The sequence below is a fragment of the Rhipicephalus sanguineus genome, chromosome 11 (genome assembly GCF_013339695.2).
Source record: "Rhipicephalus sanguineus isolate Rsan-2018 chromosome 11, BIME_Rsan_1.4, whole genome shotgun sequence".
Lineage (NCBI taxonomy): Eukaryota > Metazoa > Arthropoda > Arachnida > Ixodida > Ixodidae > Rhipicephalus > Rhipicephalus sanguineus.
In genome coordinates this window covers 48,396,713-48,424,562 of record NC_051186.1, presented here as the reverse complement: position 1 = coordinate 48,424,562, position 27,850 = coordinate 48,396,713, and the positions used below count along the sequence as shown (strand labels likewise).

Sequence of the window (27,850 nt, the reverse complement as noted above, 5' to 3'; positions counted from 1 at the left end):
CACGTAGGAAGAGGCTAGAGCAGCTCGAAATGCCGCTCTTCGTAACAGCCATCAGCACTATGCGACTATGAATGAAGCTGCGGCGACAGCCCGAGAAAAGCAACACGCGGCCCTAATACGACGCAGGCGTTCTGGGAATGCAGAATTAGAGGAGATAGAGTCGGCTTCTAGAAAACAGATCCGTAGAATGTTGAACAGGAACTTCAACAGCAGATCAACGGAGAGAGAGATAATTAATTCGAAGGCAGAGTGGTCAGCCTGAGCTAGTGTGGTCTAGCATGCTACTCTGCACATAGGAAAAGGGAAAGGGAAAAGAAAGGAGGGACGAAGGGGAGAGAAAGAAGTCATGTGTATATGCAATGACCACGTAACATATAGTTTCGCTAGAGTCTGTTGTCCAGTCCTGTGCTTCAAGAAAACCTATAACTGCACTGTTAGCAGTTGGCTTTGTCTGATCGCATATTGCTGAAATAATACAACGTTCACTGCCATTTAGGCTTTCGCCTTCGCGTTCATAAAGAGTTCCAGCCATCCCCTGTAATTGTTTCGTTAATTACTTTATATTTGATAGACACATCACTCGACAGCCCGAACGGAAGTTGATTTGTTTAATCAATATAGAACTTCTATTAAAAATATTGAACTTATTTTATGCGCAGGCACCACAAAGTTACCTGCCATTCTGGCACATGTTTAGCGGTGATATAAAATTTGAGATATTGCCGAAACAAAGAAAATGTTCTTTTGTGGAAAATGTATGCACAATAAAGAGTCAAGTAGCGTTTTTTTTCTTTTTTTTGGAGGGGGGGGGGGACAAAAGAAAGCGGTTCTCAATATTGTCGTACTATGCGACATTTATTAATAAATGCTCCCACTCATTCAATTTTCTCGCTCCTAATGCCAATCATTTAGCGGTTTCAAACTTGGGGGCCTGTGAGAACATAATGCGTTCCTTAGTCGCTTTATGTATTACCGCTGCAGCGCGAATGCGTTTTCTCATATACTTCCTCAAATTTCCACCATTGACGAAAATGAAATCTATTAGAAACTCAATATTGAAATCCAATACGAAAACAAAAACTCAAGGCGTGGGATATTATTACTTGTGTATACCATGCCTGAGGCAATAAAAAACTCGTGCCTTATGTACACATTACTGGTACTTTAGATTGTAGCTGACATCTTAAAATGTTGGCATAAGCTATTCAAGATAAAAAAAAAAGATTGTTCGTATTTTCGAATGGTGGTCTATTCAACGCGTACGTCGAATCGAATTCGATTGGGTCTCTCCGTCTCGCGAATAGAATTGAATAGGACACAGATCGGTTGCGAGATCTTAGAGATTGCCGACTGCTCGCGTACTCCTAAAGAAAGAACGTATGCGGCGAATGTCAAGGTCCGACCTTTTACCTGCGTTCCCCGAAAACAGCCTGGAAACTCTTCGCTTACGCGCATTGTTTTATTCTTCGCGACACCGAAATAATTGCAACCTCAGCAGGTCCAGCCGCACAAGTGCTGCCCGCTTAGTACCTTCTTCAAAAAACAATGGCTATCTCGGCATGGCCGTGGAGTCTCCGAGCATTGTATTGGGGTGCGAACGAGAACACGAGCACAATGCATTCAGGCGATGGCGCCAACTGCATCGCCGTCGAGATCTGCAGGGCGCGGCAAGAGATTGTTTCTTTTAAAGCGCCAGCCAAGTGGGCAATATACTTTCTTTAACAGGTCGATAGTTTATCGAAAGTAATCGAATTGCTTCGAAAGATAGCATTCAGAGGCGGGTTTTATTGTGATTTAATGCGCACCATCTACGGAAAGTACATGTGAAAAAACAAAACGGTTATGAATTTTCGAGCTCCTACCGTCGTTGCCATTCTCACCGTGACCTTCACAATAGGTAAGCACTAGACATATTACGCCGCGTGCTCTACCTTCTATTTCTCCATTGTGCAGAGTCTCAATTCTTATATCTACGATCAACGTTTGTTAAAATTACATTTTATAAATCTCCTTCACAGTTGCCTTTGCATAAGGAAAGTCTGAGATGGATGCACATGTGGGCGAGTTGGTTATCAACCAGATTGTCTTGACGTGTTGTTCATATTGTTCTTGACAACATGAGAGGTTCCGATGTCACGTGATTCACAAGATATGCGAACCCACCTTCGTTTATCAGTAGTTTGGGAAAAGGTACTATCTGCGAGAAGTTCGTTAGAAAATCTTACGCTTGCTTTCTTTTGCATATGTTGCCCTTGTTGTGGTCGACTGACATGTTTGCTGCGATTCTCACTTCACTTTCTTTTTCCCTAGCGGCTGCTCAGTGGCGTCCACGGTGCTACAGAAAACCGAGCGCCGGTTACTGCTACGGGAGGCTCTTAAGGTGGTTCTACGACCGCAAAACGAGACAATGCAGGATGTTCACGTACAGCGGATGCTTTGGCAACTACAATAGGTTCTCGTCCGAACAAGAATGCCTACAAGTTTGCGCGTGTAAGTAGACGTTTTCTAGTCAACGGGAAACCGATTTTGTCTGATCTGGTTGGCGCAGAGATCGGGCTATACTTTGTAGACATTCATGACTTGTGAATTCATGACTTGTCATGAACACACTCATGACATGTACACATTGATGTCTACATTAATCTTTAGAATGACTGAAATCTGAACGCAGATTCTATAACACACTGTTTTCGATGGTTATGCCTTAACACATGGTGACCGCATGGGATACCTCACGAAAAAAGTGCTTGAGACCAGTCACATCTGTCTATCATAAACATACTTATAAAAAATAAAAACATTATGGGACGAATGTAGTCATGTGCGGGTCGGGCAGCTAGTGAGAGGTCCGCGGGCCGTAATGCCGCGTGTTTGACACCCCTGGTCTATAACCCCTGTAGATATAGAATGGGCCTACCCCAGAATAAGGTAGCCGGACACAGGCAGTTCAACCAAGCCGACCTGTCCATCCGTCCTTGCTCTCTTGCAAACGTTTGTCTCCGTGTTCGTTAACTTTCAGCGAGACGACGCTCGCCCCCAGTCTGCGGCATGGGTCCGGAAATGGGAATGTGCAACTCCTCCGTTCCGATGTGGTATTTCGACGCCGGCATGGGCCTCTGTCGCGGATTCCTGTACAGCGGTTGCGGAGGGAACAGCAACCAGTTCTCTACGTGCGAGGAATGCATGAGCAGGTGCAGTGGTGGTGAGTTCCTGCCGAAATTACAACTTCGTGTAATGCCGCTGGTGACATCAGCAATACTAGAGACTATGCTACGGATGGATTTCGGTGCCGCCACGTTGGGCTGTAGCCTTGCCGTTTTGTATCTTTAACAGGGGTGTGCTAATATTCGAAAATTTTGAATAACGAATCGAATAGTGCTCTATTCTATTCGGTGCTCGAATCGAATAGCGCATATTCCAACTACGAATATTTTTTCGAATATTCAGCACCGACGGGAAAGCCTCAAAGGAACAAGACGTTAGAAGACTACTGTATACGAGCTTACCTCAGCTTACAAAACTTTGGTATCTTTTGTTAGTTAAATGTAACGGTAACGCTACTATGTTAATCTATGTGAGCATTTGTTTGAATTAAAAAGTTGTGGAATCCCAGGTCTGTAATTAAAATGGTTGCCTTAATATTCCAAAACTGTTCGAATAATATTCGATATGTATTCGATTCGGTAGGATCACTATTCGATTCGTATTCGATTCGGTTCTAAATTTCACTATTCCCTCAACCCTAATCTTTAAGCAACTAGACGAACAGTGATACTGTAGACGCATACGCATAAACACGGTCAACTGGGTTGCTGCATTCGGTGCTTCATGACCTTATTATTTGATGTAACGATATAGAAAAATGAGGAAACATCTGCGTAACAGCCCAAGGTGGCGGCGCCCATTTGCCTTACTAAAATTGACAATAGGTCTCTTGTCGAAAAGGATAACCGACTACTACCCGTTTGTAGCACGCAGTCACAAGGAATTCCATAAGGATTTCTGACAGAAAAGCTTCTTAGTTGAAGAAAAATTCGTCCTGATCCAGGGATCGAACCCTTGACCAACGCCTTTCTGGGGTGGTCGCTCTATTAATTGAGCTAATCAGGATGCTTCCAATTGGCGGCGCGAGGGTGAATCAGTCAACGACTCGAAGCATATGAACCCAGAACGTTGAAAAGTTCTGCGGAATCCCGCAAGGTGATAGAACGATTATGAAAAAGATAATTGACAACCACCCGTTTGTAGCATGGTGCCAGAAGGAAATCCGTACAGATTTCTGAGACAGGAAAGCTTAGTTGAAGGAAAATTCGTCCTTCTATGGGGATCGAACCCAGGACCAAAGCTTTTCCGGAGCGGTCGCTGTACCGGTGGTTCTCAGTTATCCCTTTCGTAAACCTTCCACCATGTTGCGGAATTCCGCAGCCCTAATTTGCGCTGTAGGTCTCTTAAATTTTGGCATCTTCAACAAATCGTACCGGTGCGCACCAGGTCGCCGAGGCGCTACGATGATTGGACGAAACGGCGCATCAAGGCGCCCGGGTGCGACGTGCTGAAGATGCCATTCGTCATTCCTGGTTACAATAGGCTGCCCCAAGCACTATCTTCAGACAGCGAGTGTATGTGCCCACAGTTTTAATAATAATAATAATAATAATAATAATAATAATAATAATAATAATAATAATAATAATAATAATAATAATAATAATAATAATAATAATAATAATATCAATAATTGATGGAGTTCTGCGTCCCGAAACCACGGTATGATTATGAGAGACACCGTAATGGAGGGCTCCGGAAACTTCGACCACCTGGGGTCCTTCAACGTGCCCCTAAGCACACGGGCCTTCTACCATTTCGCCTCCATCTAAATGGATCCGAAGCGGCCGGCATTCAATCTCGCGACCGTCGGGTCGGCAGTCGCGTACACTGCTTTCAAGGGGCGATGATAGACATGAGGAACAGCAAATTTAAGACAGTCATTCGAACGACGACGCAGAATAAGTTTTGAACGTGTAACTGTGAACAAGTCAACTCCCATTTCCTACGCGTTTTGCTCTTGCAGATTTATGTAAGCCTTTCTTTCAGCATACTGCAGAGTCATCATCTAATCACGTCAATCGCAAAGTCGTTATAACGAATACCGAAGTAAGCAGACCTATTTAATAAGTATTGGTTCATGAGATCGAAGCAAGGCAAGAAAAAAAAAGTATCCTTGCCGTTGGTTTAAAACGTAGGCGTCGCCTTTAGCTGAACATCAATCGCTAAAACTGGGAAGGAATACTTTGCGTTAGGAATAAAAGGTGAGTTAAATGCGAAGTTAAATGAGATTCGGTACCGATTGGCGCGTCAACCGATTATTTTTAGTTCGCGTATGCTCTAATTGACGTTTGCTGACAAAATATACCCTTGTGTGCTATTTAAATGATCTTAGAAATTTCGACTTTAAATTACGAATTGTATAGCGCGAACGGGGTACTTGGACAGACAGAAAAAACGAGGACGGACGCTGTCCTCTGTCCAAGTACCCCGTTCGCGCTATACAATTCGTCATGACGTACCAACTAGCCCAAGCCGCTACCCTTCTAAGTTTAAATTACGATTCTACGGCCGAGTTTATAAAGATGCTTATTCAGAAGGAAAACGCTGTCGCTGTTCGGCGATCGCTTCCTCCAATGATGCATCCGGCATCAGGATTAATAGCAAATTTCTATTACTAACATTTTGGCGTAATAGTTCAGTAGAAGGGACTGTTGCGCTAGTTAGTCTTCGAATTACACGTCCGCTTCAGAGGTTGTGAATTCGGATCCCACCGACGGAAAGGATGTTTTTTCATGCGCTTTAATTCCTTTCAATTTAGGTCATAACCATTACGCTACCGTTAAAACAAAACAACTAATGTCCCCTATACGTTCCTTGGCTTAATTCTCTGTTGTTTTTATTAGTTGTGTCTAACAAAGAAACGAGACCATCGAAGAATTTGCATTCTTTCGTAATTTATATTTTGAACATGTTTCATAACTTGCGCGCAATGCGCGCAGCTTCCGATCTTTTTAATGAAATGCGTTTTATTTATTTTTTATGCATATCAGATTACCACGCCAGAGGGATATGCAAGTTCCTCGAACGAAGATTCGCCAAGCAGCTCTACAAAAGGGAGGCCACCAAATCACACGAGAGTCCACGGCCGTCTGAAAGCGAGAGAAGCCTTACTTATCCCATCCTGAATGGACAGGAACTTCCAGATGACAGCAGTGGAGGTTTTCCTACTACCAGTATCAGTAGGCCTCCTCTACCACCTCGGGTTGAACATTCGGCGAAACCTTCAACGCATCTACGTGAATGGACGCAAGGCGGCAGTTAGAGAATATGGTATTTCTTATCGAAATAATATTGCGGCGCAAAAAGAATAATGTTCATCAGTCCTCACTTTACGCGTCGACGAGAAGCTTCAGTTTTTTTTGTTGTAGTTGTAGTATTATTAGAAGACCAACAGAACAAAGATGATATTCCAATGGAGTGCTTAATCGACAACACAAGTCGTAGTTTTGTAAATTAGCGCCTTTTAATTCTTCTCGGCGTTGAAATGGCAGGCTTTCTTGAGGCTCTATTTGACACGGCTGAAAAGGGCGGTGACGGACTGCTGCTGAATGTCTGGACTGGCGAATAAAAGTAATAAAATTTACTGCAATAACTGGATAGCAATTACTAGGCTTTTACTTTCCCTGGTGGTCTTTCATCAAAATATTGAAAACATGGACTCGCCGGTACACTATTGTCAAAAAACAAAAGCTGCTCGTAAATACCAGGTGACAGTCAGCCATGAAGCTCGCGGCTAAACTACTTTGTCGGCGTCTGCGGTTGCAGTATTGTTGTACCAGAACGATACACGCGACGAGAAACCCGGCAATAAAACTTTTGCTTGTGCCAGTCGGTTCGTATACATTTACTTTTGAAGAGCAGCACAACAAAGACAAGTTGACGAATGCCCCCTTCCTGTGTACTTGTCGCTTGTGTTTCTTGCACCGCTCTTCAAAAGTCAAATGTAAAGCGGTACTCGCGGACGTATTGTGAGAGCAATGTCTTCGTGTGTACAGTTTCTTCTCCCGCACGCATCATGTATGAACAAACGTAGACTACAAGACACTTCGTGACGTGCATTCTTAAGTACTTGAAGTAACGTAAGTTAGGGCATGTTGGTATTCCATTGCAGAGTATATAGCGCACAACGCAGAACAAGGACGGGGTGAAGGTGGACGATGCGTTTGCCTCCGTAAGTATGCTCGGTACGCCGAGCTACCTTCTCTACAGGCTCGTGCATGGAAGTAGCTTCCGCTGTCCATCAACAAGATGAAAAACGCCGTTCCACAGACGTGCAGGCCTCCTAGATCGAGCAATGTGCACGGACGCGTCCGCTCGACAATCTTGCTAGTACTGTGTGCCAAAAAAAGAATGCCAGCACGCACGTCGCTTGAAATTCCGGTCAGGAACACTAGTGCACGGTCCATGCGGGCCGAATCTAGAAGACAATACCTTAGAGAGCGAAATATATATATTTTTACTGATACGTATACAGCAGTATGGCAGAAATGTAATGATTTAGGGATAGCATTTGCATCCTGCTCATTATTATAATTGTCGCCGCTACTACAGGTATCATTGTAGCTACTATCAGGCAAATTCCAACGCTGCGTGGAAGAGTTATACTTCACAGATTTTCAGGTTGATTTCCGCTATTTGCATGCATAAGATATGAAATCGAGAGATTCACGGAATCCCGTCTGGTCGGGCGAAGGCATTGTAAGACGTGCAAACGAACGACGACCACAAATGAAACCAAAACAAAGACGTTTCAGTTCCAACAAGCGCACTTTGTTCACAATTGTCAGCGAGGTTCCTGGGAGGCACCGAAACATCATTGTTTGTTTTGTTTTTATTCGTGATCAACATTCATCTAAGCTTCTTGCAATGCGTCAGATATGTGGAATAAAATAATTATCGTACTTACTCGAATCTAGGCCGGCCCCGATTCTAAGCTTACCCCCGAAATTCGCAAGGCTAGAAAAAAAAGCTTAATCATTGTACTCGAAACTAAATAGACCCCCCTCCCCACCCCCCACTTTGGCACATCGTTTTTTCGAAAAAAAAAACATCGGCTTAGATTCCAGTAAATACGGTACGTACGTTCCTACAGTCTTCAGGCATTAATGTAATTGTTAGGGTTCAACGTCCCAAAATGAAGATGATTATGAAGAAAACCGTAGCGAAGGGCTTCGGCAATTTCGACCACCCGGGTTTCCTTAACGTGCACCTAAATTTAAGTACAAGGGCCTCAATCATTTTAGCCTCCATTGAAAATTCGGCAACCGCTTCCGGGATTCGATCCCGCAACCTGCGGGTCAGCATACCAGCACCATAACGACTAGACCACCGTGGCGGGTAATCTTCAGGCATTGTAGGCATCTATGTTATTTTTGGCGTAGCCGGGTGTATAAAGATGTTTGGGGATCTTCACTGAGTTACCCGAAGGGCTGGCAGGTACGCATCAGTTGAGCACCTGCGTGCGTGGTGAAGATGTTTGGGTGACGACACCAGTCAAACGGCGATGCCATCATTTTCAGTCTGGCTCTTTGCTTCACACGGGCTTAAGATATCCTGATTGACGGATTCTACTATTTATAGACATGACCAAATGAAAAATTGTGCAAGGCCTGGGATATTTACATGAGCGTTCCCGTCGTCGTGGTGTGCGAAATTCCACGTGCTTTCACGAATCCTCGCAGGCTCTCTTTCTTTTTGGTTTTTTATTCCTCAACTGAAAGACAAGCATAGGCACATCACGGGTAACTTACCTTCCGAGTCCGGGCCTGTGGCAGAAAGGATAACGCGCCTCACAAGGGATGAGGAAATCCAGGTCCGAGTCCTTGCTGGCTCGCTTTGTTTTTTAAATGCGAAGCATTTCTTAGAGAACCTTTGGCACTTTGAGCGTTTCTATCTATCTATCTATCTATCTATCTATCTATCTATCTATCTATCTATCTATCTATCTATCTATCTATCTATCTATCTATCTATCTATCTATCTATCTATCTATCTATCTATCTATCTATCTATCTATCTATCTATCTATCTATCTATCTATCCGCCGCCGCCTACATCTGGGTGCTCTCATGGTCGCCTCCTTGACTTGGTATAGACCAAAATTGTCATGGGAGGGTAAGAGGATTTGATGAATATGACTGGCAGGTCATGACATGAATAACGTGAAGGTCCTGTCGCGTACGTCGTCAAACCCTTTCCTCTAGACACGTCTGGCATGTACCCGTTTACCACAGGCCGCGGTGTACGGGTATGCGCCACCGGTGATCGAAACTTTAAATATACCCAGGAACGGCAAGAACAGACGTTGGCAACTCAAATGCGAGAGCGTTAAGAAAAACCGACATACGCAGCGTTGACCAGACGAGTGGGAAGAATAAAAATTAGGACCCCAGCATGAAATTCTGCTGAAAGACAAGCATGGTATATCACGGGTAACCTACCTTCCATATCCGGGCCTGTGGCGCAACGGATAACGCTCCTGACTACGGATCAGGAGATTCCAGGTTCGAATCCTGGTAGGCTCGCATTGGTTTTTTTAGTTCTGCTGAAAGAAAAGCACGGCACATCCCGGGTAACCTGCCTTCCATATCCGGTCCTGTGGCGCAACGGATAACGCGCCTGACTACGGATCAGGAGATTCCAGGTTCGAATCCATGGTAGGCTCGCTTTGTTTTTTTTTTATTTCTGCTGAAAGACAAGCATGGCACATCACGGGTAGCCCACCTTCCATATCAGGGCCTGTGGCGCCACGGATAACACGCCTGACTATGGATCTGGAGATTCCAGGTTCGAATCCTGGTAGGCTCGCTTTGTTTTTTTTATTTCTGCTGAAAGACAAGCATGGCACATCACGGGTAACCTACCTTCCATATCCGGGCATGTGGCGCCACGGATAACGCGCCTGACTACGCATCTGGAGATTCCAGGTTCGAATCCTGGTAGGCTCGTTTTGTTTTTTTTTTATTTCTGCTGAAAGACAAGCATGGCACATCACGGGTAACCTACCTTCCATATCCGGGCATGTGGCGCCACGGATAACGCGCCTGACTACGGATCTGGAGATTCCAGGTTCGAATCCTGGTAGGCTCGCATTGTTTTTTTATTTCTGCTGAAAGACAAGCATGGCACATCACGGGTAACCTACCTTCCATTACCGGGCCCGTGGCGCAACGGATAACGCGCCTGACTACGGATCAGGAGATTCCAGGTTCGAATCCTGGTAGGCTCGCTTTGTTTTTTTTTTATTTCTGCTGAAAGACAAGCATGGCACATCACGGGTAACCTACGTTCCATATCCGGGCCTCTGGCGCCACGGATAACGCGCCTGACTGCGGATCTGGAGATTCCAGGTTCGAATCCTGGTAGGCTCGCTTTGTTTTTTATTTCTGCTGAAAGACAAGCACATCACATCCCGGGTAACGTACCTTCCATATCCGGGCCTGTGGCGCAACGGATAACGCGCCTGACTACGGATCAGGAGATTCCAGGTTCGAATCCTGGTAGGCTCGCTTTGTTTTTTTTTATTTCTGCTGAAAGACAAGCATGGCACATCACGGGTAACCTACCTTCCATATCCGGGCCTGTGGCGCCACGGATAACGCGCCTGACTACGCATCTGGAGATTCCAGGTTCGAATCCTGGTAGGCTCGCTTTGCTTTTTTTATTATTTCTGCTGAAAGACAAGCATGGCACATCACGGGTAACCTACCTTCCATATCCGGGCCTGTGGCGCAACGGATAACGCGCCTGACAACGGACCAGGAGATTCCAGGTTCGAATCCTGGTAGGCTCGCTTTATTTTTTTATTTCTGCTGAAAGACAAATAGGCCCATCGCGGGCAACTTGCCCTCCGAGTCCAAGCCTTTGGCACATTGTATCACTCATAATAAGGCTCAACTTTTGTCTGACGTCACGCCTTGTAACGATGTACCTAGTATGCGTACTGTCGGAGCTAAATATTTCCTGGTAGGTTTGCTTGACCTCAATAGATGTCGAAAAGCTGTCGAAAAAGTTGAGGCCCTAATTACCCTTGATAAGGCTCCACGTTTTTTTGACGTCACACTTCGCAATGATGCACCTAGTATGAACATTTCCAGAGTTAAAGGTTCCCTGATAGGTTTGCTTCAGCTCTAAGATGGCTAAAATCAGTCGAAAAAGTTGAGGCCCTTATCACCCGTGATAAGGCTCAACTTTTGTCTGACGTCACACATGGAACGATGCACCTAGTATGCGTATTTTCCGAGCAAAAGGTGTCCTGATAGGTTTGCTTCACCTCAATAGATGTCGAAAACCAGCCAAAAAAGTTGAGGCCCTTATCACCCATGATAAGGCTCAACTTTTGTCTGACGTCACACATGGAACGATGCACCTAGTATGCGTAATTTGCGTAGCAAAAGGTGTTCTGATAGGTTTGCTTCATCTCAATAGATGGCGAAAACCAGTCAAAAAAGTTGAGGCCCTTATCACCCGTGATAAGGCTCAACTTTTGTCTGACGTCACACATGGAACGATGCACCTAGTATGCGTATTTTGCGAGCAAAAGGTGTTCTGATAGGTTTGCTTCATCTCAATAAATGGCGAGAACCACTCAAAAAAGTTGAGGCCCTTATCACCCGTGATAAGGCTCAACTTTTGTCTGACGTCACACTTTGAACGATGCACCTAGTATGCGTATTTTGCGAGCAAAGGTGTTCTGATAGGTTTGCATCACCTCAATAGATGTCGAAAACCAGTCGAAAAAGTTGAGGCCCTTATCACCCGTGATAAGGCTCAACTTTTGTCTGACGTCACACTTTGAACGATGCACCTAGTATGCGTATTTTGCGAGCAAAAGGTGTTCTGATAGGTTTGCTTCACCTCAATAGATGTCGAAAACCAAAAGAAAAAGTTGAGGCCCTTATCACCCACGATAAGGCTCAACTTTTGCCTGACGTCACACTTGGAACGATGCACCTAGTATGCGTATTTCCCGAACGAAAGGTGTTCTCATATATTTGCTTCACCCCAATAAATGTCAAAAAGCAGTCGAAAAAGTTGAGGCCCTTATCAACCATGATAAGGCTGATAAGGTCATAATTGGGATGCTTGTCTTTCAGCAGAAATAAAAAAAGAACAAAGCGATCCTACCAGGATTCGAACCCGGAATCTCCTGATCCGTAGTCAGGCGCGTTATCCGTTGCGCCACAGGCCCGCATATGGAAGGTAGGTTACCCGTGATGTGCCTTGCTTGTCTTTCAGCAGAAATCAAAAAAAAGAACAAAGCGAGCCTACCAAGATTCGAACCTGGAATCTCCTGATCCGTAGTCAGGCGCGTTATCCGTTGCGCCACAGGCCCGGATATGGAAGGTAGGTTACCCGTGATGTGCCATGCTTGTCTTTCAGCAGAAATAAAAAAAAGAACAAAGCGAGCCTACCAGGATTCGAACCTGGAATCTCCTGATCCGTAGTCAGGCGCGTTATCCGTTGCGCCACAGGCCCGGATATGGAAGGTAGGTTACCCGTGATGTTTCATGCTTGTCTTTCAGCAGAAATAAAAAAAAGAACAAAGCGAGCCTACCAGGATTCGAACCTGGAATCTCCTGATCCGTAGTCAGGCGCGTTATCCGTTGCGCCACAGGCCCGGATATGGAAGGTAGGTTACCCGTGATGTGCCTTGCTTGGCTTTCAGCAGAAATAAAAAAAAGAACAAAGCGAGCCTACCAGGATTCGAACCTGGAATCTCCTGATCCGTAGTCAGGCGCGTTATCCGTTGCGCCACAGGCCCGGATGTGGAAGGTGGGTTACCCGTGATGTGCCATGCTTGTCTTTCAGCAGAAATAAAAAAAAACAAAGCGAGCCTACCAGGATTGGAACCTGGAATCTCCTGATCCATAGTCAGGCGCGTTACCCGTTGTGCCACAGGTCGGATATGGAAGGTACGTTACCCGTGATGCGCCTATGCTTGTCTTTCAGCAGAAATAAAAAAAACAGAGAGATCTTACTAAGATTCCAACCTGGAATCTCCTGACCCGTACTCAGGCGCGTCATTCGTTGCGCCACAGGCCCGGACTGGGAAGGAAGATTGCCCAAGATCTGTGTATGGTTGTTTTTCAGCTGAAGAAAAAAAAGAAAGCGAGCCTGCCAGTATTCGACCCTGAAATCTCCTGATCCGTAGTAACGCGCGTTATCCGTTACGCCACAGGCCCTCACACAGAAGCATGCTACCCGACATTTGACTATGGCTGTCTTTTAGCTGAGGAATAATAAAAAAAAGAAAGCGGGCCTGCCATAGTGATTCTGAGTGATACAAGTATCACTAAGTATCAGTGATACTTCCTTGTCCCTGCGCCCATCTGAATATGATTTCATATCTTCGCACATATAATGCACTATCATCCTTGTTACACGCTTTGTTTAGAACTATTGTCGTGTGTGCATTTGCGGTAAAACTGCCTTGGGCCTATATGTGCATTGGCGTATTAAGGAATAAAGGAGTTGATAGTCAGCGCTTGTCTCGTGCCTTTCATCATGGGCGTCTTGTGTGTTTGAGCTGTGATTTTAAGCTCAGGTATTTTTCTTACGCTGCCTTCGGCACTCAATCCTATGTACTCTCAATCCTATGTATCCTATGATACTTGCTATTGAGCCACGATGTAATCATTTCTCACACTTGTTTGCAAGACAGTTTGTACTCTCGTGAGCCAACTTCAACTATCCTTTTCACGTTAGTTGTCTCTCATCTAGCAATTTGTTCTTCCTACCGTTCTTCATGTCACTCACGCTCGCAGTAGAAATTGTGCGCCATAAACTCCGGCCGCCACTATGCGCTGCGCTAGTCTGCTTCGTATCGCCAGATGAGGAGGAAACTTTAATGATATCTGATCAGACCTTTATGAGAGCAGTGCTTATTACTGTTGGTTAACCTTGTTCGTTATTCCTTTCTTTAGATAACATTTCAACATTGTCTGTCAAGTCTGACTGGTGTCTGTCCGTGTTTGTATCGCCTTTCCAATCGCTACCCTGGCTTCGCCTCTCGGTCGTCACCTAAACCTTGGCGCAAGGAAAGCCAAAGTACAGACGCGTGCCGGCTCCTATATGAATGCACGCAGTGCGACTGAACACGGAAAGCGCGTCCGTTCCTTGGGCCTTTTGCGTCATCTCACGGGATTTCCGTCAAGCCGCTGAAGAACCTACGAGACGTGCGTAACAGCAAAGCTAAATAGTGTATATAAATAGCTTGCCGTTAGTAAGATACAGGATGTATGCGGGGATGGCCAACCGGCTAAACGCATCGCGTCAGGGATCGAGGGATCGCATGTTTGAATCCCCGGTCTCACTTGAACCGTAGATTTTTTACAGCGAAAGCTGTTATGAGATCATTTCTCCGGCCGTTTTCGGCGCCGTAGTTGTCCGCCGCCGCCGCCGCCGCCGCCGCCGCCGGTGTCCGTAACCAGTATCGCTCGAAATAAGAAAAAAAACTAAATAAGAAAAAAATTCCAGGATGGAACGAGGTTTGAACCTGGGCCCTCTGCGTGGGAGCCCAGTATTCAACCTCTGAGCCATGCCGGTGCTTGAAACTGCTTTGCAAAAAGGTCCTATACAGGCTTCATGTCGGGAAGGAACCCCATCAGCATATGCAATATAGCGTGGTAGAAGATTAAAATAAGCACCAAGCGTCGCACAACGCGAATTCTGTAACCAGGCGTCAAACAATTGCGAATTGCGCAACGAGTAGGTTGTTGAATGCTTCCAACCCATTACAAAAGGGCTCTGCCATAATTCTTCATCGTCATCAGGCGCAGAATCAACAAAGTGCGCATAATCCCTTACATGCGTTTAGCAGGTACCAACGCTCTCTGTAGAATGACGAAAAATGGCACAGTGCCTGCTGCCCTACTTCTAAAAAATTACAATTATTTATAGCGTAGTGGGTTCCTCGCAAGTGCACTTGTATTGGTTGCCAAGGAAGCCCATAAGCGCATGATCCACTTCCTCAGGGTCTCAGTAAGATTACAATGATTGATAGCGTAGTGGGTTCCTCGCAAGTGCACTTGTATTGGTTGCCAAGGAAGCCCATAAGCGCATGATCCATTACCTCGGGGTCTCAATAAAGTTCTTCGCCCCCCCCCCCGTCTCTCTTCCACGTCAACGTATACAGCATGACGGGAGAGGGAAATAGCGACCGGGCGTCACCCAATGCAAATTACATAACTGGTGGGCCGTTTAAAGATTCCAACCCATTACAAAGGGCTGAGCCATAATTCTTCATCGTCATCAGTCGTCACGTCAACAAAGTGCACATAATGCCTTACAGACGTGTAGCTGGTGCCTCGCTTCTCCATAGAATGATGAATAATGGCTTAGTGGGTGCTTCCCAACTTCACAAAAATTTTGATTTGTGGCGTAGTGGGTACCTTTCTTGTGTACTTGTATTGTAGCCCCAAGAGAGCTTAACGGGCTCTAGAAACGCCGCTCTTCCAGCTTTCGCTGTGACTGTGCTGCGGTTTCAGCGCAGGCCTGGCGTTTTTTCTTTTTTTATTATGTCTTCATTTTCCTTTACCTCAAATATTCGCTCCCGGTCAACGATCTTTTTTTCGCCCACAAACACAGACGCCGACGCCGCCGACACCAGAATTTCTGCGACACGACGTGTTTAAAGCTATCAGGTTAATATTTGCATGGTTGATGCAGCGTTAAAAGACAAATACGTAGAACAAAGAGCACAGGACTCGAGCTTGTCCTGTGCTCTCTATTCTACGTCTTCGTCCTTTAGCGCTGCGTCAACCATGCACAAACGGTTATTATATTCTCCTTCGCTGCAGCAGAAACTCATGTGCCCTTCCTAAGAATTTTATATCCCTGCACACTAAGGCGTTCAGTTGAAATACAATCGCAATGCAGGAATTGGAGATTATGACTACGGTATGACTAGCGATAAATCATTTCCGTGGAAATACGCAACTCGGGGTAGGCGTTGTCTAAATTATAACAACGTTCTCTATGAAGTAGTCAGAAAAAATTATCAACAAAGTTTGGACGGAGCCCTTAGAAAAAAAATGAAAGACCTCCAGTGGAAAAGAAATGTAAATTCATGTTTACAGTGTTATCAGTGATATGCTATTATTTTCCCTGGGTAAATTCCGCGGTATTATCCAATTCGCTCTTCGTTAAGCACTGATTAGATGAAAACTCGAACATGGCGGAAGTCAACATAGTTCACACCGGTATCCTGAACCAGCACGAATTCTCCCTCACATGAGAGGTTTGTACGGCAAGCTTGTTTTAGCTTTCGCCCCATGGTCCCGTACTATTCCCGGCTGAACACTTTTTTTTTACCTTGGCTAGTATCTGTAACCGTCTTTGCAAAACACATCGCTACACATGTTCCTTAGGGACAATTTCGGCCTATTAAGATGTTCTGCATATAATTAGCGAATCCAGCTGACCAATGGCGAAGAGGGCCTACGGACTGAAAGCTTCGTGAATTCTGCAAGTTTCGTTCGCTTGCCCTTCGGCTATACTCACTCACGATTGCGGAGTTCTTCGTTTACGTGTTTTCGTTGCAATACAGCCAGGAGTGCCTGGAAGCCCTTGCAATCGCGTGTATCAAGCCGCCATCAACGGGCGGTCGCCCACGGCTTGGAAGCGGGCCTTGGTGGGCCGCCGACGAAAAGAAGCGGTGTCCAACCCACGCTACGCTGGGCGACACAAGACGTACGAAATCTTGCCTGAACTTCTGGGTGCCGCTACCACGGGCGCCGCTACGCCATTAGTTTGTCTGGGTTGTTTCCGGTCTACAGCGGGCCCTACGTATCACAAGGCAGAGCAACACATGACTTTTAGGGACAGCTTGCGTGATTTGAGTTGCGTTGAATCTTTATTTTCAATTTTATTTTCAAGAAGAGAGCACGGTGGGTCAGGGTACAAACGGGTGTTAAGGACCTCTTAGTCGAAATCAAGAAGAAGGATAGGGCATGGGCAGGGCATGTAGAGTGTAAGCAAGAGAAACGCTGGTCATTACGAGTAGCAGACCGAATTCCAAGTGAAGGCAAGCGCGCGAGGTTGAGGTCATGCTGCTGCTGAGGATGATGATGATGGATCTTTATTTTGATTTGCAGTACATGGAGGATGACGGGAGTAAAAGCTGCACTGGAGCAACTTCACGAGCTCCCACTACCTGCAAAAGGCCTGCAAGCGCAGTAACATCGGAATAAGAAGTTAAAAGCATGATATACTTAAATATGAAATTGTGAATCAGTAAACAGCAGTAATCAGAATTATTACTCTGCTTGCCTTTCTTTTGCATGTTTAAAGTGCACTGAAGCGTGCAATTGCGCGTCAGGTAATCCCCACCAATGAATATTAAACCCCAAACACCAGACATCGCACATTTCTAAGACGTTGAGTTGATTTCCTACGATTGGAGCAGGGTATTTGCTGCGAGATGACGCTGTGTAGGGCCATAAGCACAACATAATTTTAAGAACTCTTCACGAAGAACATTACTGGCCCCAGTATTGAGAAATATTTCGGGCAGATTAGCGATACGCTTCGCAATGTGCGAAAATAGTAAAAGATGAAAAGATCGATGGTACATCTGGCTGAGCTTAAACACAATATACGCTGAAAACTCAAATACCGAATTGCTAAATAGAGAATCACGATCCCCATTGGCACATAAATACAGTCAAGGGGTATCCCCTTGGGGCACTTCCTGAACCACGAAAACAAAAACAAGAAAACTAAGGAGAGGTCACTGTGCTTGCATATACTAGACGCTTGCAATGAATTCCGCCTCGGCAAAATAAACGAAACGAAGAATGACCTCATTTCATCTTCAACCGGAACTTACGTCTTCGTTATACTTCGCTCACGCAAGTGCACCTCCAAACAATCACTTCGTCTAAGAATACGAAAAGCGTTGGGAGGCTGCCCTTGTCCTATCACTCATAGGGCATTTAAAAAAGTATAACACAGCGTGTACCTTTCCGCCGCTCGTGTATGACAGCGGGAGTCTGGTATTCTGCGAGCTTTACACTGAGAGCACGTCGCCCCGTGATGGCTTCCTTGACTGTTGGTACGTAGGGGCCCCTTCGGCATACTTTGAACCACAACTCGAAGACACGCCTGCGGGAACACCCCATTACAAGTGTGCGGCCTCTACCACTCCTTCTGGAGCAATTAGCCCCACTTTGATGAAGTGTAGGCGTTTCTGAACATGGGTGGCCTTAGGCGCTCCGTTGTTTTGAACTTAAGCGAATTCTGACTATGCACATCAGTGTGGCCTCTGCAGCTTAAACACCGTGAGCCTAATTACGCTTGATGTCAAGCTACAAAGAATGAAGAGTTAAACATACCGGTGTTAACGTTCTCGCTCGATTTTCATCGAGCTCTTTCTATTTCCGTCTTTGTATCTACTTGAGCAAATATTTTCTTGAATATTGGATAGCGCGATTCGACACAGGACAGAGAAAAAACACTGATGCACAGAACAAGCGCGGCTCTCAGAAAGAATGTTATGATCTATATTTTTCTTGATCTTCAAATCTTGATTATTGCTGCGTGATTGCAAAGGGCAGTGTGCCAACGCGCGCGAACACAGTTGTGTTTATATGTAGGGAAGCTTTTCAGAATAAAGATTAGCTGCGAATAGCACTATTGTCCTGTGCATGAGTGTTCTTTCTCTGTCCTCTGTTGGATTCGCGCTGTCCAGTATTTACGATTATGAACCAACTAGCCCAACGACGAATTTTGTTGAGCCAATATGTTTGACCATCTCTACATCCCTTCTTTCCTCATACGATGAAGGCATTGACCATTGCGCTGCTTTTTGCGCAGTTTGTCCTGAAGTTAAGCGAATTGGAATATCCTACGTGTCCACCGTTGACTCACGCCCCGTTAGTTTTACGGGAAGTGTTAGACGATCATCTTACATGGCACCCTCTTGTCATGTGACAACAGTGCAGGCAGCGGCGATTTGCAGCAACCGCGCGGTTTCCTTGAAACTAAGATGAGGGCCGCAACGAAGTTCTCTAGTTGTTCACGCAATGCAATAATAGCTTTTTGACTGTTCAGGAAACAGAATGAAAGAGAAAACCATCATCGATTCTAGGTGGACATTCATGAGTGATAATGTTGCGAGGCGAAATTGGCGTAGATATTCGTAAACGCCGAGAGCGAATAATCCATTTATTAATGACAAAATTCAGCCAGTTGCGCCCCGTAAAAGCCGTCGGATAACGAAGCTGCAAGCGAGCGGGTGTATTTGGTTGGCTAGCGAGATCACATGCATTGTCATGATCATCTAGCGTCGTCGTAATTGTCATAATGTCAAACGTCGTCATCACTATCATCACCACATCACCACATCGAGTGTCGTCATAATTTTGTTGTATTTATTTCTTCATTCACTCCAACGGCTGGTCACGTCAACTGCGAGACGCCTAGTACTACTACTAATGCTACTATTACTACTACCGCGACGACTAGGACGATGATCACGGCGCAGCTAGGGTAGAATAAGACAGCTCGCTTTAAAAATTAAAAGTCGTTCTTGTTGCCCGACCTCCTCGTTCTGAAGACCACTGACCTTTGCCACCGGCCGGGCTCGGTCAACCAGAGGTTTTTCACGTTTTCACGCGATAGCGTTAAAGAGCTCGTTTCGCAGAAATTCCGGTGTCGGTGTCGGCGGCAGCGTCATCGGTTGTGAGCGAAAAATCAGCATTGTCCTTGAGCGAAAGTTCGAGGTAGATGCATATGAAGATAGGAGCCGGAGGGCACCCGCACTTTGGCTTTCCTTGTGGCACGGTTTAGGACTCCACAGAGAAGCGAAGGCAGGGTAACGATTAGGAAGGCGATACGAACACGACCCGATCAAGCTATCGCGTTCTACTCATGTTGCCACCGCCTCCGAGAGTGACGGGCGACCGGTGTGGTCGCACCATCTCTTGGAAGCGTTGCGATGATGCGACGCGGTTTTCCCGCTGCCTCCAAGAGAGACGGGTGTGCGGCGTATAAAAGTACTGTTGCAGAGGGCGGAAACCTTTACCTTTTTTATAGGCATGTCGTGCGTGCGTGTGTGTGTGTGGGGGGGGGGGGGTGCGTGCGTGCGGATATCGCTATCGCGTTCAACTCTTAAAGGCGATGCTTAATTGGGCCCCAATATTTGGTATTCTGGCACCGAGCTAGACGGAATCGCCACCCATTTGACTATGATCGGAGTATGAATCGCCGATATTTTTGGTTTCTGTTAGCGCATTCCGACCATGTGGTATAATGCGGCCCTCTGGGGACTGAATATACATTGCGGATCGTACGCCGTTGGATCTAATTTAGATAATATATATAGATTCGGAAAGGACCATGCTTGTAATCGTCACCATATGCGACCTGCGTTGCGTAATCTAATTTGGGATCAGGCGGGGGTACAGTGCGTCTACTCAGCCGAATCTGTTGCAGGATCTCAGGATATGAATGGAAGGGCTGGGGGTCATCCTGGTCAGCACAAAGAATCCAGGAAGCACAATCCAGAAAACTATCCAGGAAGCAGAACTTTGAATAACGCGTTGCTTTGAATAACGCCTTGTTCATGAGCTTTTTGTCAAAAGATGCTTTCTCCGTCTTGAAACTGCTTCAGCCTCTTCAAACAGACCGTCTGCGTCGGTCCAAAATTTCGTTCCTGAGAAAAATTCTGCTGCGGAGCTAAACTTAGTAATTTAGTATATAGAAATTTCTCCTCTGAAGACAGTGGTGAAGGGGAAACGTCATTTTCGGACGTCCTATATATGCCAGGCTCAATAAGGCGGAGATTGTGGATGCCGTCTCCAGGACACTTTCTGCGTGGACCCAGTCTTCCTTCAATGCCTGTCTCGCGTCCTTTGTGCATTCGGGCTAAAGAAACTGTTGCATGCGGAAACCTGACTCGAGTGTGCATCTACACGAACTTTTTCCGATAATTGCTTCGCTGGGAACAATACCACAACCAGTACAAACACGCGTATGTAAAAATTGGCACTTTAAAGCTTCTTCTTTTAGGGGCGAAGCACCTTAGCGTCTCAGCGTGTCGGCATTCATCGTGCATCGTCGTCTGCTGTCGGGACGGTCCCTTTGCTTGAGCACAAGAGAGGGCGCCACACTTCAGCGCTCGCCCTGTGGCGAGAGAGAGCGAACTGACTATGGAAACGCACTTTCTGTGACGAACGCTGAGAGACCAGCTTGCAAGGAACGAGAACACGCCCTAGCCCGTGCGAGACAGCGCCGACGCAGGCAGCATCTGCTAGTGAGTTTCTTCATTGATAAATCAGACTGCTCCCGCTACAGAACCGTTCACAGGTCACCTTGTATATATAGGCACTGGATGTCGACCTGCAATGCAGTGCAGGTGGGAGATTTCTGTTCTGCGTAGTTGAACAATTAAGATTCGCAGCGTGCACATTAACTAAAAGCGGACTGCGGGTCTATGTGTCTAATCTTTCTTCTGTCTCTCATTGCCCATTAGCAGTTATTTTGCTTTGGCAAACACCGGCGCACACTGCATACTTCGCCCCTCCACAGGTTTCATGTTAGAGGAGCTGAGACACCTTTCCCTACATGCTTCGCTCCTCCACAATGTTTTCGCTACTAGGACAGGGCTTTACCCTTTAGGATAGTTCTTTTTGTGCAACTATTTGAATGATGTTTTGCTATGTTTATTATTCTCATTACATTGTGTTGTCGTTGTTAAATTATAAAATGTTAGCAAACACATGCACGTTCTTCCTAGTTTTTTACGTATATTTCTTGCTGATCCCTTTTGTTTGTATTTTTCTATAGTGCATTTTCAAAATCAAAATGTGATGTAAAGTTATTAGAATTCTGTACACTTGTCAAAGCTAATCTGTGTTCGCGGCACACACCCATGTGGGGCGCACTGGAATTTTTCTCAAGCCGCTGCATGCGGCTTTTACCCTTGCGTCTGCCTCTCCCTATGGATACTGAAGAGACAAAAAAAAACTTCAAAAAGATTTCATGTAGTCTACTATCACACCGTCTTGAGCCATTCCCGACACTCACTGCTTGTAGCAAGTTAATCATACGGCAAGCACATGGCGTTTAGAAACAATGGTGAGTGATTCAGAGTACTGCGCAGTACTGCGTACTCTACTTTGGGAGAGCCCTAAGTTATCCCATACAACGTCGACTTTTCGCTCACACGCCCCGACGGGCAAACGGCCGGTTGGACGTGACCGCCAATGGAGCCATTTATCATTCAGCTCTACTTCGAACGTCATCGTGACAGACCGCCGTTATAGCTCAAAGTGCTTGTCAAATAACTATTCTTTATGTCGTAAAATTCGAAGCACTGGTACGTAAAGTGGCATAATAATCACAGTTAACTATAAAAAGCGTATGACCTTTAGAATGGAAAAGAGCATTGCTTAAGAAACGGCTCAAGGTAATGGCTTCAAACAAAAAAAAATCATGGCAGCCTCACACTAGTTGCGGTAAGCCTGAAGGAAGAGCGCAGCCGGGTGGCCTTCCATGTTACACTTCTTTTTTTAGATGCGAAGTATCTGATGGCGGAGTTCAATCCGGTGGTGGTGGTGGTGTGCGGCGTGACCACCCTTACTGCGCATGCGCATACCCTCTCCACACACCTCCTCTCCACTCCCCTCACCATTCCTCTTGCCCTCTTCCCCTCTGCGCATGCGCATACCCTCTCCATACACCTCCTCTCCACTCCCCTCACCATTCCTCTTGTCCTCTCCCTCTCTGCGCATGCGCACACCCTCTCCACACACCTCCTCTCCACTCCCCTCACCATTCCTTCTGTCCTCTTCCCCTCTCCCCTCCCCCTTTCCACTCTTCCTCTGAAACGCGGGCTAGACATGCCGAAATTCTCTCCTGCGCAACGCCGCGATCAGCACCAGCGCATGCGCGTCCCCTCCTCCTCTCACTCCTCTCCTACGCTGCCCCCATCTCGCACGCCTGTCGACCGCGTTCCCCGCTCGCCCTGTGAGAATTAACGGCCAGGCTAGAGGGAAGATACGACGCGCGTAGCGTTCCTCTTCGCGTTCCACGACGCGAGGTCGGTAGCATGCCCAACGAACGCCAACGGAACGCGATCGTGCAAGTGCTCCGGCTTCGCATCGCCTCATGGTCCCCTTTAGCGGGAAATAGTGTAATTTTTTTCTATCTTTCTGTTTCTTCTACCTCATTTTTGTATCTACTTTTTCGTATTTATTTCTTTTGTTTTCTATCTATTTCGCTATCTTCGCCGCTCTTTCTGCCTTTATTTTTCTTTCTTCCTTTATTTTTCTTTCTTCCCTTTCTTTCGCTGTCGCTCTGCTTGTTTCTCTCTCTTTGTTTCTGTTTATTTTTCTATCTTTCTCGTCCTCTCTCACTATCTATTTTTTTTCTGTCGATTTGATGTTTCGTGAACACGAGAGAACATGCTTAAAACCTAAAAAGTATGACAATGGCAACTATAGCTACATGCTCGCTCATTTACACGGCTGTGCGTGAACGTCAATTTGGACACATTGGTGGCTTTGTAACTGCTACCTCACAGAAATAATGCATGTTTTTTTTTTTTTTTGCAGATTACGTTGGAGCATGCGCTCGGCTTTAATTCTGGGGAACTTAAAGAAAATGTAAAGTGGCCTTTTTTGAAATTGAATTTCAAAATATTGAATTTTTGAGACATGCCTCAACTTACGCATTTTTGGTTTGCGTTTGACATCGTTCTCGGCAATTGTATTTAGCACAATTGTCAAAATGATGTGTGGTGACACTTTGGGAACCTTTGGAAATTTTGGGTAATATAGACGCGGAGCAAAAAAAATTCTAAAATAAATCATTATTGAGCAATGCGCCATATTTGCGATTTTTTGCCATGAAATATGCGAAACAAAACTTCAAGATAACAAAGTTTTGTAAATGGACGTTTTTTATTGTATGCCAAGAAACGTATTGAGACTCACTGTTGCAACAGCTCTTTCCAAATCCCATTTTCGTCCAAATCCCATTTTCGCGCAATCCGCAAAAACCGGTTCTGTTGAGGGGACACTTCTGAATTTTTTTAATTAAGGCAAATTCTTTTTTTCGCAAAACTAAGCTTGGTTTCCTGGCCCTTGGGACTCGGACAGCAAAATATATTTTTCTCGGCAAAATTAGAGGGGGTCCGCGGACATGCACGAACGTTCTTATCTGAACACACCCTATACAAGACTATGCTATGCGTTACCCTCTAACCGCCTCCTTTCCTTCCTCCTTACCTTCACTTCCCTTTCCAACCCCTAAGTATAATATACTGTACATGTCGATGCTTGCTCTCTCTTTTTTTGCTCTAACATTTATGTGCCTGTTTAATTTTTTACGGCGCACTCACGCTTGCCAGTATATTTTCCAGGCTCTTGAGGGCTTGACCTTTCATTTCACGCAAAAAAAAAAACTGAAAATTTTCGTGCCAGTACACCTTCAAACCGTGTGCGTACACGCGAGGGGACCGTTCTGTCAGAGGCGTAACCTAGCACGCCACTTCACTGTGTAGGGACCGGGTTTGCGCTGGTCGTATGGTGATCATTCATCCTTTTAGTGCCTTGCAGCGGAGACAAGCGGCGCCTTTCGTGATTACCTCTCCTCTGCCTCTTTTTGGAAGTTCCTGATCTAAATATCGGTACTAATGAATGCAAACGCGCCTTCAACATGCGGAGGGTGCCTCTGTCGTACCCCTTTTAGATAAGGGGAGTTTCAGAGGGCCGCCCCTTTTCAATATCCCGCCGGAGCATTAACGAAATCGCCGAACTTTCCCAACCCCACGTCTGGAGTTAGGCCAGACGTCCGCCGCTATCATGAATTATGCCATTCGCATGCATAATCTTAGGGTGCGAAGTGTAAAAGGCGCCTTCCTTTTCAAAGATAGCGGGAACCTCCAGGGCGTCACCACGGTCACCACGGTCACCGACTGGCCTAGAGTATTCTGCACTGTCGCCCCAATTTGTCTCTGCTGTGGCCACTACGGCAGGAGCCACAGTGGCTGGAATGAAGGTGCATCCCCTCATCTATCTTGTCAATTGCTCGGTCTGTATTCATGCCTCCATCTTCTATCTTCTAGAAACGGCTCGTATAAGAGTGGGGACGAAGCACGTTGCAGAGATTGCGGAGACGGTTGCTGCCTCGGTGGTCTTTGCCGTCGACAGGTAATCTGTTTTCCACTGTGCCACAAGATAGGGGGGGGGGGGGGTGCCGGACGGCAGTGGAGTGTCCACACGTTCCTCTGTCATGTTTAAGCACAGCCGCACGACATTCAGGCACTCGCGGTGGACACGTTAAGCGATCCTACAATGCATGGTTACTCTACTGAAAGTCTCTTTCCCCGTTGGCGTGGCAACAATGTGAGCATCACGGAAGAGAGGAATATTTGCCGTTCGGCAGCTATACTTCAGAATACTTCAGTATACTACAGAAGAAAATATATATAAGTAAACTGGAGGTGACCTTAACTCTCAACTTAGCGTCGGGTAGTGACACTCGAGCGTCGGCGTTCGTGTTTTCTCGTCTATTGGTTGGATTAAACTTGTATTTCGTCGCACTGCCTACGCGGATCTCGGAAGCCACGTAGAAAGAAGCTCACGATTGAGATCTGCTCCGCCAGTTGCCGCAACGATACCACCTGCTCACAAGAAAACCGTATGCTTTTTCAATGAAATCATTCAGGTAATTTGCATTCATTATACTGACAATTACTGAGCATTTATCTTAAGAAACTTATGATCCTACATCATATGTATCCAATGTGACTCTTAACTTGAACCACAGAGGTCGATTTTCTAGCTGTATTGTTTTTCACCACACGTTGTCTGAACATTCGGAAAACCGGAAGTAATTGCTCGACCGGAAGTGCTTGGAAGAGAAACAAGAGTGTCACTCGTTGTTCGCGCCACTAATGACAAGGGTCAACAACAAGAAGAAAATGTTTGACGAAGCAAAAGAAGGACAGGTCATCCTGGAAGCGGGTTCTTAGTCTCCTACTCCTCACGGGGCTAAAGAGTCACTAAGTCACTCCTAAAAACACATAATCTGAGCTAGCATTAACAAAAAATCACAGCATATCCACGGAGTGAATGATGATGAGTGGGCGAAGCTGCGGAGGTTCATCGGTAAACCGTGAATCTTCCGTGAATTCTGCCCAGTACATCATCACCGACGTGAGATCGGGCGCGTTTATACTAAAGGTTCGATGAGTTATGACGACTTGCAGCTCACTTTAATTTTACATGTACGCTGTGAATTTTCATTGTTTAGAAAACCATTGCTTTAGAAAACACCTTGCGTCTTTCGTTAAGCAGCTGGCGTCTTTTTCGTTTTGCTTTAGAAACATCTGGCGTTCTTTCGTTTTGTTTTTACAAAACATCTGGCGTCTTTCGTTGGTTTATTTCATCAAGTAACGGCGTTTTGAACAAAATTTTTATTGTTTAATCACGCACAGGAGAAATCTCACCAGGCACTACCTTGGAGGTAAACAATGGCTGCTAATGGGAATGAGAGACAGAAGAAGTCGGCTTTTAGCTAACACTTACACTTCTACAGGGACAGAAGAATTCGGCTTTTAGTTAACGCGCACGCTGCGAATTTTTTATTGTTCAACAACGCACAGGAGAAATCTCCCACCGGCACCACCTTGGAGGTCAAAGGGTAAGACTTGTTACTCACTACTACGAGCACGACGAGGGACGAACGGGTGCCGCCTTAAGGAGCTTCGCCCCTAAAAATCGCCCTCTCAGACTACACGATATTTCTGCATTACGGCATCTAGTTCTACAACGGTCGGTGAAGATTTTCTCCTTTCTGTATAGTAACGTTACTTCGTGACGTGGCTACGGTTGTAATAATGATGACGGCAGTAATTATAGTGATGATGGGAAAGGGAGGCTTTTGACTTCGCGATTGGTGAAATGAAAGTGTCTTTCTCGCGTTGCTCTTTGGTCAGGCAGGCAGCTCGACCACGTGTAGCCATAACAAATCATGCTCGGAATTTTAAGTGGCCCGAAGGATTGCCTCCTTCTTTCTTTCGTTGCGGGCAGCCAAGAGAGCATCCCCGAGAACCTGAGTCTCATTCGAGTAGCTAGTGAGCAGGCATGCAGGGAGGCGCACGCGAACTTCCATATCAACAAAAACGAAGGCTTTCGTCTCGCTTATGGAAATCTGACGCGCTTCCGCGCCTGACGTGCCACTGCGTACGGCGTGAGGAACTTGGAAGGCGTGTCACGAAGGGACCGTGCCTTGCACCCCGCGTTTATATGACACAGAGGGTTGAATGTTGGGAGATACGGCGCACACAGAGGCACTCTACGAGAGCGTGTGTACGTGGTTATGGCGTGTACGCACGTCTCGTAAGACTTAGGTTTTTGTGTAGGGTTTTGTGTATAGGGCGTGCCGCCAACGCCTCAAGGAGCGACGACAACGAGGTTGCTGGGACTCCTCAAGATCTACACAACGTGTTCAAAGGCGTCAAAGTTGCCCCAGGTGCTGCACATTACGGGGCAGGAGGAGATGAGAAGACATTTTGTCACCAACGCACGTAAGCGACCTGCATGCGTCCTCAGTGATTATGAAGATGTCAAGCGAGGTAAGATCGTAAAAGCCTCGAGGCATTCGAAATAATCTCTGCACTCCAGTTTAGCTGGACCGTTTATGAGAGAACATGGGGGTGTAGGCAACATGCTGTGGGTGACGTCCCACCGCAGCGCCCCGCCCCCACCCCCCTTTTCCCAACCCCGTCCT

The 27,850-nt window shown here is 46.1% G+C and overlaps 1 protein-coding gene and 8 non-coding genes across 10 annotated transcripts; 4 read left to right on the top strand and 5 right to left on the bottom strand.

Annotated features, from left to right (window-relative positions):
* The first annotated feature begins 1,605 nt into the window (after window positions 1–1,605).
* Window positions 1,606–6,705, top strand: LOC119374781 (boophilin-H2). Of its 2 annotated transcripts, none has more exons than XM_037644965.2 (4): window positions 1,606–1,897; window positions 2,311–2,490; window positions 3,020–3,202; window positions 6,099–6,705. In XM_037644965.2, the coding sequence occupies exons 1-4, from the start codon at window positions 1,843–1,845 to the stop codon at window positions 6,368–6,370; spliced, it is 690 nt and encodes a 229-aa protein (XP_037500893.1). In that variant the 5' UTR covers window positions 1,606–1,842; the 3' UTR covers window positions 6,371–6,705. The 2 variants fall into 2 exon arrangements, with proteins under 2 accessions (XP_037500893.1, XP_037500894.1); XM_037644966.2 differs by lacking the exon at window positions 1,606–1,897 and adding an exon at window positions 2,020–2,190.
* A 2,855-nt stretch (window positions 6,706–9,560) lies between these two features.
* Trnar-acg (transfer RNA arginine (anticodon ACG)) lies at window positions 9,561–9,633 on the top strand. Its single transcript has one exon. It is a non-coding gene; the product is annotated as a tRNA-Arg (tRNA).
* A 631-nt stretch (window positions 9,634–10,264) lies between these two features.
* Trnar-acg (transfer RNA arginine (anticodon ACG)) lies at window positions 10,265–10,337 on the top strand. Its single transcript has one exon. It is a non-coding gene; the product is annotated as a tRNA-Arg (tRNA).
* Window positions 10,338–10,544: 207 nt separating this feature from the next.
* Trnar-acg (transfer RNA arginine (anticodon ACG)) lies at window positions 10,545–10,617 on the top strand. Its single transcript has one exon. It is a non-coding gene; the product is annotated as a tRNA-Arg (tRNA).
* Window positions 10,618–12,226: 1,609 nt separating this feature from the next.
* On the bottom strand, window positions 12,227–12,299 carry Trnar-acg (transfer RNA arginine (anticodon ACG)). Its single transcript has one exon. It is a non-coding gene; the product is annotated as a tRNA-Arg (tRNA).
* A 71-nt stretch (window positions 12,300–12,370) lies between these two features.
* Trnar-acg (transfer RNA arginine (anticodon ACG)) lies at window positions 12,371–12,443 on the bottom strand. The gene has a single exon. It is a non-coding gene; the product is annotated as a tRNA-Arg (tRNA).
* A 70-nt stretch (window positions 12,444–12,513) lies between these two features.
* On the bottom strand, window positions 12,514–12,586 carry Trnar-acg (transfer RNA arginine (anticodon ACG)). The gene has a single exon. It is a non-coding gene; the product is annotated as a tRNA-Arg (tRNA).
* Window positions 12,587–12,656: 70 nt separating this feature from the next.
* Trnar-acg (transfer RNA arginine (anticodon ACG)) lies at window positions 12,657–12,729 on the bottom strand. The gene has a single exon. It is a non-coding gene; the product is annotated as a tRNA-Arg (tRNA).
* A 70-nt stretch (window positions 12,730–12,799) lies between these two features.
* Window positions 12,800–12,872, bottom strand: Trnar-acg (transfer RNA arginine (anticodon ACG)). Its single transcript has one exon. It is a non-coding gene; the product is annotated as a tRNA-Arg (tRNA).
* Window positions 12,873–27,850: the final 14,978 nt, after the last annotated feature.

Excerpts from the sequence above, each read along its gene's own strand:
- LOC119374781 (XM_037644965.2), top strand. The coding sequence starts at position 1,843 with ATGAATTTTCGAGCTCCTACCGTCGTTGCCATTCTCACCGTGACCTTC. Across the intron at positions 1,898-2,310 it reads CACCGTGACCTTCACAATAG|CGGCTGCTCAGTGGCGTCCA; the intron begins GTAAGCACTAGA and ends CTTTTTCCCTAG. Across the intron at positions 3,203-6,098 it reads CATGAGCAGGTGCAGTGGTG|ATTACCACGCCAGAGGGATA; the intron begins GTGAGTTCCTGC and ends TATGCATATCAG.